This window comes from Hyla sarda, chromosome 9 (assembly GCF_029499605.1).
Source record: "Hyla sarda isolate aHylSar1 chromosome 9, aHylSar1.hap1, whole genome shotgun sequence".
Lineage (NCBI taxonomy): Eukaryota > Metazoa > Chordata > Amphibia > Anura > Hylidae > Hyla > Hyla sarda.
The window spans coordinates 71,730,816-71,742,581 of NC_079197.1; the positions used below are offsets into that span (position 1 = coordinate 71,730,816).

At 39.3% G+C, this 11,766-nt stretch overlaps 1 protein-coding gene across 3 annotated transcripts; it reads left to right on the forward strand.

The window, feature by feature from the left end:
• Positions 1 to 3,151: 3,151 nt before the first annotated feature.
• Positions 3,152 to 10,984, forward strand: GJB1 (gap junction protein beta 1). 3 transcript variants are annotated; one of them, XM_056538424.1, is made up of 2 exons: positions 3,152 to 3,356; positions 9,326 to 10,984. In XM_056538424.1, the coding sequence occupies exon 2, from the start codon at positions 9,338 to 9,340 to the stop codon at positions 10,130 to 10,132; it is 795 nt and encodes a 264-aa protein (XP_056394399.1). In that variant the 5' UTR covers positions 3,152 to 3,356; positions 9,326 to 9,337; the 3' UTR covers positions 10,133 to 10,984. The 3 variants fall into 3 exon arrangements, with proteins under 3 accessions (XP_056394399.1, XP_056394400.1, XP_056394401.1); XM_056538425.1 differs by lacking the exon at positions 3,152 to 3,356 and adding an exon at positions 3,711 to 4,149; XM_056538426.1 differs by lacking the exon at positions 3,152 to 3,356 and adding an exon at positions 4,724 to 4,888.
• The last annotated feature ends 782 nt before the right edge of the window (positions 10,985 to 11,766 follow it).

An 11,766-nucleotide genomic window follows, 5' to 3' on the forward strand; every position in this document is an offset into this window, starting at 1 on the left:
AAAAAAAAAAATATATATATATATATAAATATATATATATATATATATATATATATATATATATATATACACTCATTCAATACATCTATCTATATGTGTCTCCCTCCTTCCTCACGTCCGAGTTACAGTGTGTGGATACAGTACTTTAGATATACATATTTTCATGACTACATTAACCCATTAAACATTTAAAATTTACCAGGTCTGAATGCCATTGGAGGCTGAGTATGATGTCAGCCTCCAGGGTCTATTGGTGGTGTATAGGAATGAATGGGCTAGATCTATAACATTGAGATTTTTTTTGCCCATTGAAATCAATGGGCCTGTTTTAGTCTATAGAGATCTTGTGGCAAACAGGGTAGAAAGCTAAACAGCAAGGTCCTGGTAGTAATGTGGATGGGAGACCCTGGTGTGGGTTCAATTCTCAGATTGATATCCAGTGTTGGGATTATACTTTAATTAGGATAGACATATATGGGTCAATGGATAGTTAAGAAAGTGTTTGAACCGTGGGAACTAGGTCAATTGGATACCATAAATGGGCAACTAGGTTAATTGAAACAGGAAATAATGTGTGTTATCTGATTGACCTATTTCCCACAGTTCAAAAAATCATATCTATCCTAATTAAAGTATAATCACAGCACTGTAGATCAACCAGTGAATTGAACCTACACCAGGGTCTCCCATCCATGTTACTACCCTACCAGGACCCTGCTGTTTAGCTTTCTCCCCGTTTGTGACAAGATCTCCATAGACCACAATGGGCAAAAAATCACAATGTTATAGATCTAGCCCATACATTCCTATAGACCCTGGAGGCTGACGTCATACTCCAATGGCATTCAAACCCGGCAAACTTCATATGTTTAATGGGTTAATGTATTCATGGAAATATGTATGTATAAAGTCCTGTATCCACACACTGTAACTCGGACCAGAGGAAGGAGGGAGCCCTCAGAAACGCGTAGTCCTACCATGTATTGTTACTTTTTATATTTTCAATAAAAAGCAATTCCGAATCTATACCCGACTCCTGTGTCACCACGCCGGTGTAGCGCTCCAGTGTCGAAGTCGGATATTCACTGGAAGGTCAAGGAAACCCCTGCTGGGATTCCCACATCTGTACTTCTGTAGAAGAAACCCTGCAACAGAAATAAACCTGCCTGCAACAGAAAAACCTGCGGCAGAAATTATCATGCGACAGATACATGCAACAGAAATGCCCGTTCAACAGAATTTTTCCCTGCGACAAAAAATATCGGGAAAAGTGCAACAGATTAGTAAATACCAAGTGCAAAAAAGTTGAAAACACAAAAAGAAACACAAACAGACACTCCACTGTTAGTAAATGAGGGCCAATAAGTCCAATATCAACTATCTGCGTCTGAAGCCAGGAGATGTCACAGTACAAAATTGCTAATACCAGAGAGAATAGTCAGAGAGAGGAGCCAAAGGTTCAAAATGCCAGATATAACAAATACAGAAGAAAGTTAGCTAGATTACAAACTGAAAAATAACAAAAGTTGGTGCAGCTCACAATTAATTGCTAACCGAGGTAAACTTGGCAAACATCTATACCCAAGGTGTGAAATTATTGTTCTGAAACTGTATAAAAAATAACCCAAACCTCAAGGAAAGTAAAATGCTAGATATGCTTTTGAATCATATATCTCTAAGACCCTGCTTCAAATAAACATAGTTTTTTATTTGATAAAATGACATATATATGGCATATATTCCCCACACAGGGCCCTTGCGGGAGGAATAAATTAATATTGCATATAACATACAAGTAAATCAATAAAATATTAATAAAATCTCGAACATAGGAGGTAGTGAATTATGCTATTGGTAAAGCCTTCTGATAGTCCGGTATGACATTCAGTCTATGTTAGTAATGTGATAATGGTTCAATGTTTATATATTAACATAGGTTATATGAATGAAATTATATTTTTAAGATATATTACTCCTTGTTACCAGTTCCGAGTACTGACTCCTGCGGTGCGGTACTTGTGCTCTTGCAGAGCTTCGGCTGGTCTTTGCGCTTTGACAAGCACTAGGTGCAGCTGGTCCAGGCTGCGCTGGACTCAATGCATGTCGCACAGTGTTCCACGGGCTGAGATGGCAAGCCCTCATGGCAGCGGCGTCTGATGTAAGCCGGGAGATAGTGTTGGCGGTAGATGGATCACAGGAGCGGCAGTGTCAGCAGGGAGCCAAGATACCACAGCAAGTGGATCTCAAGGCAGGTGGATCTCAGGAACGGCAACTTAGAAGATGGATTGCAAAAATTGTTTGCAATCCATCTTGTAAATTGCCGTTTCGGAGATCCACCTGCCTTGAGATCCACTTGTCGTGATATCTTCCGCTAAATCTCTCTCAGAATTCAGCAAAATAATTCCACACCGACATTCCACTGCAGCAGTCTCATTTATTTCAAAGGGATTCTTCTGCATTGTGCTCTCAGCAAATTTTCTGCTGCAGAAGGGTCTTGACTATTCTGCAGATTACGCTAGGAAATGCATTGCATCTATGAGATGGTGCATTTCCGGGTAGACCTAGCGTCGGCATGTTCTGCAAGCGCTCGCTGTGATTGTGCCAGGAAATTTTGCAATGTGAACAAAGCCTCACCCTGTGAGTTAACTGCTCAGTCTTATTTTTACTTTATTTACCATTCTTTCAACTACCTACAAAACACGCAACATCTTATTATTTTATTATTCTTTTTTGTTAATCAAAATACTCATATAGCTTGTACATTACTTTGTTTACTATGTACTAGGTCTAATTATCAGACATTACTAATGTTACATACTGTATCTCTCACTGTGTATCTGAGATAAGATCATGATCTCCATATACATTTCCACTGCATCCTTGAGGACAGACAATCTCTATTCTTAATGCTTTGAACCCAGCCTGAACCTTATAATCTCCAAGCAAACGTGTGCGGCTTCATGTTTTTAACTAAATGATGGCATTCATGTAGATGAATCTTATTGTGGAGTAAAGGAATGCCAGCTGTAAAAGACATCACCTGACTGAAGTTTGTGGGGGAAGTGGACAAACTTTGCTGAAGTGTATCTGTCTCATGAATGACACAGAAAAGTAACGCCCCTATTTTCCTACTAAGCTAAGTAAACAAAGGGTAGATTGGGTTATCAGGCCTGTGTGTAGTTTAATTAACAGCCAAGGGTATAAAAGTCCAGGGAAGAAATGCAGTGTCAGGACAAGAGAAGACATTTGATTTGTGCCATTGTGCTGCCTACATTTTGCATAGTGTGCCAAGAACCCAGCTGTATCTGACCTACCATTGTATCCTGGTGCCTGACATTTAAACACTAAAAGATCAGGTAAGAAAAAAATTGCTTTTTAGGTTTTGATTTATCTTTTGAGAGAAAAGGGGGCTTATTGTATTAGACCTTGCATGTATGCATTGTTAATCTGAAGATGCCACACCAGCTAGTATTATGGGCACATAGCATTAATTCCTTTACATGACATTCGCTTCACAAAACACAGCCAAGTTACCATCAGCCTAGTCAGATGAAGATGGATAAAGAGGGAAAACATGAAAAGGGGAATTGAGCTCAAGAGATCATGAGCCAGTGAAGGGACTGGAGGGCTGACAGAAAAATCAGGAGGATGGGGGGGGGGGGTTGCTAATTAGCTTATGATTCTCTTGTCCTGTTGGGGAAAAAGACGCATTGTGACTATCCGGTGGGTGGAAGTCTGAGCAGAATGAATGGTAGCATGTTACCGAAAGTGAGAAAGAAGGCATTGTGTGGAGTCCTAGCAGAAAGACAGTGTGACAGGGGGAGCAAGAGAATGGAGAAGTAGTGAGAAACTCTCATACAGAGAGAAGGGACTGGAGGTGACAGACTAAATTCTCAAGGTTGTCAAAAAAAGACTGGGGGGGTGTAATACTGAGGTAAAGAAAGTATAAAGGTGAGAAAGCAACAGTGGGATAAGAGGATGACTGGACAAGTATAAAGAAGGGACAATTTAAGAGAGAAATTTAAGAAAAAAAATTGTGACAGTGTCTGAATCCACCTGCATAGAAAATTACTGAAATATAGAATCTGCAAGGAAAAAGAAGGTAAATCCAATGAGAAGCTGTAACCAAGTACTTTCCTAACTGAATTGGTAAGTGATAGTATTGGTATAAATTGTCAGATAACACAAAGGGTATCAAATAGCTTCTTTAGTTGGGCTCTTAAGAGACATTTATTACATCCTATGTATAGTTGATCGACACAATATATGTGTCGGGTTTTTATTGTCAACCAGTGTTTGTATACTCTTATGGATTAGCAATTTATGTTGATGTCTTTATGCAAATCATCCTACATTTACGTTCAGTCACATTCTATAGTACTAGGGACATAATTGTATCATAGCACATATCACAATAGTATTATGTATAGAATTTTGCTTGTTCTGGCCCTATGTTTCCAGATTTCTTAGCAAATCTACATAATAATATTTGGACAGGTTCTTTTCATTCTAATTTATCTTGCAAAGTTTTGTACTGGTGACATTTCACACCAAAGCCACTAAAACCTGCAATTCTTCATTCTTTACTGACTATATGAAAAGCTAGGGAGTGGAGGGTTACAGCCGTTGTGGGGAGGGTTAAGTCAATGAAAGCAGAACATTTTTTAGTCAAATATCGTGAACTGGTCAACAGTGCATTCATGAGACACTTTAGTTGTGAATGCTTAGATAGTTAGTCACATTATGGAATACTTCTTAATTTGTCATAGAGGCATGTGAGCTGAAAGCAGAGTTTCGGTGTATGTAATTTGCCTACTTTTCTATGGTATGGAACAGTACAATTGTTTGGACGTTTTGGGGGTATTTTAGATGCTGTGATCAGTACAAGGTAGGTTCTACCATTTTTTAGTGTATATCTAGGTGGAAAATGTAATCCTATTAGATCTGCAGATGCTATTTTATATATTATTTGTATTGTATTTAAGTTAAATGTAACAACTTATTAAAATACCAAAGTGTGAGTATTACAAGTGCTCCATAGCAATAACGGAATGTCATCTAAAGTGAAGAGCTGATCTGGTAATGATAAAACCATGCTACAAAAAAACATGCCAGCCTGTATTTAATTATTAATAGTTCTCTTCAATGTTACATAGTTACATAGTTCATAAGGTTGACAAAACACACATATACATCACGTTCAACCTATAGTCTTACTGTGTTGATCCAGGGGAAGGCAAAAAAAAAAGCCTTATGGAGGCAGATAGCTCCATAATAAGAGAAAATGCCTGGATCAATGTCCTACCTCCAGAAATCTATTAACCATAACTTGTAATATTTGGCCTGGATGTTTTCAAGAAAGACATCCAGGCCCCTCTTAAACATGATCACTGAATCAACCATTACAATATCACATGGCAGAAAGTTCCATAGTCTCACTACTCTTACAGTATAGAATCCCTGTCTGTTTATTTCTTCTAGATCAGTGTTCCCTAAGAACTGTCCTCAAGTACACCCAATAGCTCATATTTTCAGGATTTCCTTAATCTTTCACATATAATATAATAGTGGTGATGCCTGATGCCATGTCCATAATTATATCACCTGTGAAAGACAACTTAAATCCTGAAAACATGACCTGTTGGGGGTATAACGCTTGGGAAACAGTGCTCTAGATGGTCTATTACAAACAGATACCAAAATGGGATTACAATAGTCTACGTCTAGTAGTATGATAGCATCCTCCTGTTTTTCAATTACCTTACAGAGTTCAGTATCATTTGAAAATATAAAAATTCTACTCTGTCATCCCTCTACAAGGTCATTAATAATCATATTAAGAAGACCCAATACTGACCCCTGTGAGCCAATCAGAGTATTTGCCATCAATAACCTTTCAGTTTCCTATCACTGAGCCAGTTACTAACCCACTTAGATATCATTTCCCCTAGGCCCAGCATCCTCATTTCATTTGACATCCTTTTACGTGGCACAGTATCACTTGAAAAGTCCCAATACAAAACATCCATAGCATTAAAGGGGAACTCCAATGGAAAATATATATATTTTTTTTAAATCAACTGGCACCAGAAAGTTAAACAGCTTTGTAAATTACTTCTGCTTAAAAATATTGAGACTTCCAGTACTTCAATATTACTATCAGATGCTGTATGCTCAAGAGAAAGTTGTGTAGTTCTTTCCAGTCTGACTACAGTGCTTTCTGCTGCCATCTCTGTTTATGTCAGGAACTATCCAGGCTAGAAGCAAATCCCTATAGCAAACCTCTCCTGCTTTGGACAGTTGCTGGCACAGACATAGGTGGCAGCAGAGAGCACCGTGATCAGACTGGAAAGAACTACACACTTTGCACTTAGGGGTAAGCCCCCAGAGTCAATTCTACTGGTAAACTCTAGGCACCCCAGGCCGATAATGTTCCAGCAAATACGCACAGCCTACAAACAAAACGTGATGTCAATGCCCTCTTGCACAACATTCTCTCTCCCCCACCAGAGTCAATGGAAAAGTTGCATTGCTGTTCCTAGACTCAAAACAATGTTACTTTTCATAAACTTCTATGGTATGTGTGCATGTCTTATAATTAAAGTGTTGCTTTTCAAATAACTTTATGGGAACAAAAAGTCACACGATTGTATGAAAGTTGTATCATGCCACACTGGCTGCTATCTACTCCTGGTCTAACATTTTTGCCAGTGACAGCAAAAATAAACAGGACACTGAAGATGTCTGTATTATGGCTATTTGTACGAGACTGCAGGTTAGGAATATAGCTTTTATGAAATCTAACAACATACATACACATACCCAATATATTTTCACACATACTGTAGCTAAAGTGATGTATGTCTTGGTGATGTAGGACCAGACCTTTAAAGCCTGGGTACATATCCCACCTATGACAGGCTTATATCGACAATAGCTCTGTACACAATATGCAAGATAAAGTTCTGTGTCATCTCTCCATCGTGTGGCAGACAGCATGACTCCATTATACACATTAGTTTGCAGATTAAGTTGGTTCAGCTGGCATTAAAGAGGCATTTGCATCTGAACATACATGGCACATCCACAGGATACATTATAAATGTCCAGTGGATGCAGATCCCACCTCTGGGAACAGCAATGACCTCAGCCTGCTTGCAGCCTCAGAGGTGGTCAGAAGGGTAAACACAGTCGAAAGTGCTTATTCTCTTGGGCAGATTTTATTGCGAGATCATATCGCTGTGAGTTTAAATGGGAGCAGGCTCTCCGCAGCAGATTTTTGTTCCTGTGTGGCCGAGCCCTTATGCAGTTTACATCACTCCCATAGAAGTTTATGGGAGTTGCGTAAAAAGCACAGGACTAGCTACCAGCACTAGCTATGCTGCTTCTGTTAGGCTGCATTCCCACTTCGTTTTTTTTACGGGTGCCGGATACGGCTGGGGGAGGGGCAAACCGGGATCTCCCGTACCCCTGCCGGACCAGCTCTGAACTCCATTTACTTTAATGAGCCGACCGGATCACCGTTTGACTCCGGTCGGCTCATTAAAGTAAATGGATTTCAGCGCTGGTCCGGCTGGGGTACGGGAGAGCCCGGTTTGCCCCTCCCCCAGCCAGATCCGGCACCCGTAAAAAAAAATTCCAGTGGAGTACCCCTTTAACCCTTTTATGAACCCAAAACCATATCCCAAACCATTCTCCTCTTTTAATAGAGTTCTATGGAGAGGAACATTGTAAACACTTGTTTTTAAATTAAGCCCACATTGGCTCAGGATCCTGAGATGAATGGTTTAGCAGGAAGCTTGAATAGTTCTGGAAAATAAATAAAAATTAGACTTAATTAATTGTTTTGTACCCACTGAGAAAAAATTTGGAAAGAGAAAAGGAGGTTTGCTGCCGAGGAGAATGGTCGGGAGTTCTTGATAGAAAGAGATATGAATGTATGCTGTAGTAATTTATTAAAGTTGTTAAAAGACGCCCAAGATAAATACTTAGGGGGGCATTTATCAACACCTGTCCAGAGGAAAAGTTGCTGAGTTGCCCATAGCAACCAATCAGATATCTTCTTTCATTTTTCAGAGGCCTTTTCAGAAATTAAAGAAGCAATCTGATTGGTTGCTATGGGAAACTCAGTAACTTTTTCTCTAGAAAGGTTTTGAAAAATCTCCCCCATAGTACCCGTTTTGGAAAAAGCTCAAAATAAATAATGTTTCATTGAATATAGGAATTCTGTTGAGAGGGGTAAGCCCAACAAATTCCAAGCCAACATGGTAAAAAATCATCAAGATAAGGATGAAAGAGATAACTTAATTTGTGAGGAAGGGTTGATAGAAAAGGAATTAGTTACATAGTATAAGGGAATTTACCAATCCAAGATCAATAATAGAGGGGAGGGGATTAAAGCATTTCTTGAGGGTATTAATCTTCTGAGGTTATCTGAAAATAATAAAGAGGAGTATAAAACGCACCCTCGTTTTTCCAAGGAAATTTGGGTAAAAAGTTTTTTTACCCAAATATCCTTGTTAAAATGAGGGCGCTTGTAAATGCGTGTAAACCCCAATAAACTCTTTCTCGTGCCGCAGAAGCTACTGTGGTTCAATGATTTAAAGCGGTCGCTTTAAATCATGTAACTGCAGAGGCTTCTGTGGGCCAGAGTCCCATGTCCCATATTATCCTGTCCTGTGGGCACACTCCTGCAGGCTCCGGTAGCGTCCTGCACTGTCGCTGTGCACTGCACACTGACAAGTGACGTCACGTTGAGGACATTGCTCGTCAGTGCACAGTGACAGCGCAAGACGCTGTCAGAGCCTGCAGGAGTGTGCCCACAGGACAGGTTAATATGAAAGCCGGGGATGGGGTGGGATGTGGGAATTGGGCGGCTGCGGGACTCTGGCCCCACAGAAGCCACTGAGGTTACATAATTTAAAGCAGCCACTTTAAATCATTGAACTGCAGAGGCTTCTGCTGGACCAGAAAGAGTTTATCAGCGTATAACACGCAGATAGATTTTGAGCTTAAAATTTTAGTTTGAAGAGTGTGTGTTATACGCCGATAAATACGGTATTTCACAGCAATACAGAATAAAGCCCACAGGAAGGGATTTATGTTAATCAGCCAATCCCCTCCCGATTCTCATTTCATTATAAATTTCTGGAACATGAGAACCCATTGATTATGATCTTCTGTGGTTATCTCAATGTTTGAGATATTATTTTTGCAAAATATGTAAAAGAATAATTCATAAAACATAAAAAAAATATATAATAGTAATCTAGCATCTAAGCATGTTTTAAATCTATTCATGTTGCTATCTGTTTTTCGTCTACAGAGCTGACACACAATGAACTGGGCAGGATTATATGGCATCCTAAGCGGCGTCAACCGCTATTCCACTGGGATTGGTCGCATATGGCTCTCTGTGGTTTTCATCTTCCGTATCATGGTTCTTGTAGTGGCTGCAGAGAGCGTCTGGGGAGATGAAAAGTCATCATTTACCTGCAACACACAACAGCCTGGATGTAACAGTGTTTGCTATGATCACTTCTTCCCTATCTCTCACATCCGCCTGTGGGCCCTTCAGCTCATTATTGTATCCACACCTGCTCTTCTTGTGGCCATGCATGTGGCTCATCTGCAGCACCAGGAGAAAAGGATTTTACGTATGTCTGGTCACGATGATCCCAAAGAACTAGCAGAAGTAAAAAAGCACAAGATCAGAATCTCAGGCACTCTGTGGTGGACATATACACTGAGTGTGGTTTTCAGAATTGTCTTTGAAGCAGCTTTCATGTACATATTCTACCTCATCTACCCTGGTTATGCCATGATACGACTTGTCAAATGTAGCGCATATCCCTGCCCTAACACAGTGGATTGTTTTGTGTCACGTCCCACAGAGAAAACGATCTTTACTGTCTTCATGCTCTCCGCTTCAGGATTCTGCATTGTTCTAAATGTAGCTGAAGTTTTCTTTCTCATTGCTAAGGCCTGTAGCCGTAGAAGACAGAGGCATGGGGATTCATACCGTGATAAGGAGCACCGGCAGAATGAGATGAACACGCTGCTTACAGGAGAAGGTCTTATGAAAAGAGCCCCAGCGGGCCAGGAGAAAGGAGAACATTGTGCAACATCCTAGAGCCAAGCCATCACCATTATAACAGACTTAAGTCAGACTAGTGACAAGGCCGAAGAAAAGATGATCAGATAAGGGGTCATTTACAGGACAATTTATATTTTGACTGTGACAGGCAAAGACATGACTATTTTAAAACTGCAATATTTGCACAGGATATAGCAAGTATGTCCTAATTATTATAGTAACGTGGGCATGTGTACTGTATCCTTGTCACCAAACCTGCCTAGATATTGTTATGTCCAATTTAATGCCCATTGATTGTCAACAGCCGACTTTGAGCTGATGCTTCCTGCAGTATTTTACAATAACAAAGGATAGGGTGAAGGACATTTTTTTCTACAAGGGTGTGAGTATTAGAGTGAGCTTAAAACATGTATTTGTACTGTTATAGGTTTAAGATTTTGTTTTAATATTTGAAGTGATTATTAGAGAACCACAAATTAAAATCTTAAAGCCATTCATATAGGTGAAGGTAAATGAATTGCCTTTGTTTTTCACACTTATTACAACACTGAAGGGATAAAAGGGGTACTCCGGTGAAAACCTTTTTTTATTTTTTATTTTTTTATCAACTGGTGCCAGAAAATTTAAAAATTTGTAAGTAACTTCTATTAAAAAATCTTAATCCTTCCAGTACTTATTAGCTGCTGAATACTACAGAGGAACATCTTTTCTTTTTGGAACACAGAGCTCTTTGTTGCATCACGAGCACAGTGCTCTCTGCTGACATCTCTGTCCATTTTAAGAACTGTCCAGAGTAGGAGAAATTCCCCATAGCAAACATATGCTGCTCTGTTAGTTCCTAAAATGGACAGAGATGTCAGCAGATAGCACTGTGCTAGTGATTCAGCAGAGAGCACTGTGTTCCAAAAAGAAAAGAATTTCCTCTGCAGTATTCAGCAGCTAATAAGTACTGGAAGGCTTAAGATTAAGTAATTTACAAATCTGTTTAACTTTCTGGCACCAGTTGATTTAAAAAAAAATATAAGTTTTCCACCGGAGTACCCCTTTAACCTCTTAATGACGCAGCGATTTTAAGTTTTTTGCATTTCAACTGGTGGCAGAAAGTTAAACATATTTGTAAATTACTTCTATTAAAAAATCTTAATCCTTCCAGTACTTATTAGCTGCTGAATGCTACAGAGGAAATTCCTTTCTTTTTGGAACACTGATGACATCACGAACACAGTGCTCTCTGCTGACATCTCTGTATGCTCAGATGTATGCTAAGGGCAGGATGGTGGCTCAGTGGTTAGCACTGCTGTCTTGCAGTGCTGGGGACTTGGTTCAAATCCCACTAAGGACAGCAATAAATAAAGCGTTATTATTATTATTATAATAACTTCAGCAGAGAGAACTGTGGTCGTGATGTCATCAGAGAGCATTCCAAAAAGAAAATAATTTCCTCTGTAGTATTCAGCAGCTAATAAGTACAGTAAGGATTAAGATTTTTTAATAGAAGTAGTTTACAAATATGTTTAACTTTCTGCCACCAGTTGATTTCAAAGAAAAAAGATTTTCACTGGAGTACCTCTTTAACTCAGAATTTTCTATCAATTTTCCATTGTTTGTGGAACTAATTGTAATTTGTAATGACATCACTTCTTTTAACACAAAATGTACAATGAAGTAAA

Bases quoted from the DNA above. Each gene is read 5' to 3' on its own strand.
- GJB1 (XM_056538424.1), top strand. From the start codon at position 9,338: ATGAACTGGGCAGGATTATATGGCATCCTAAGCGGCGTCAACCGCTAT.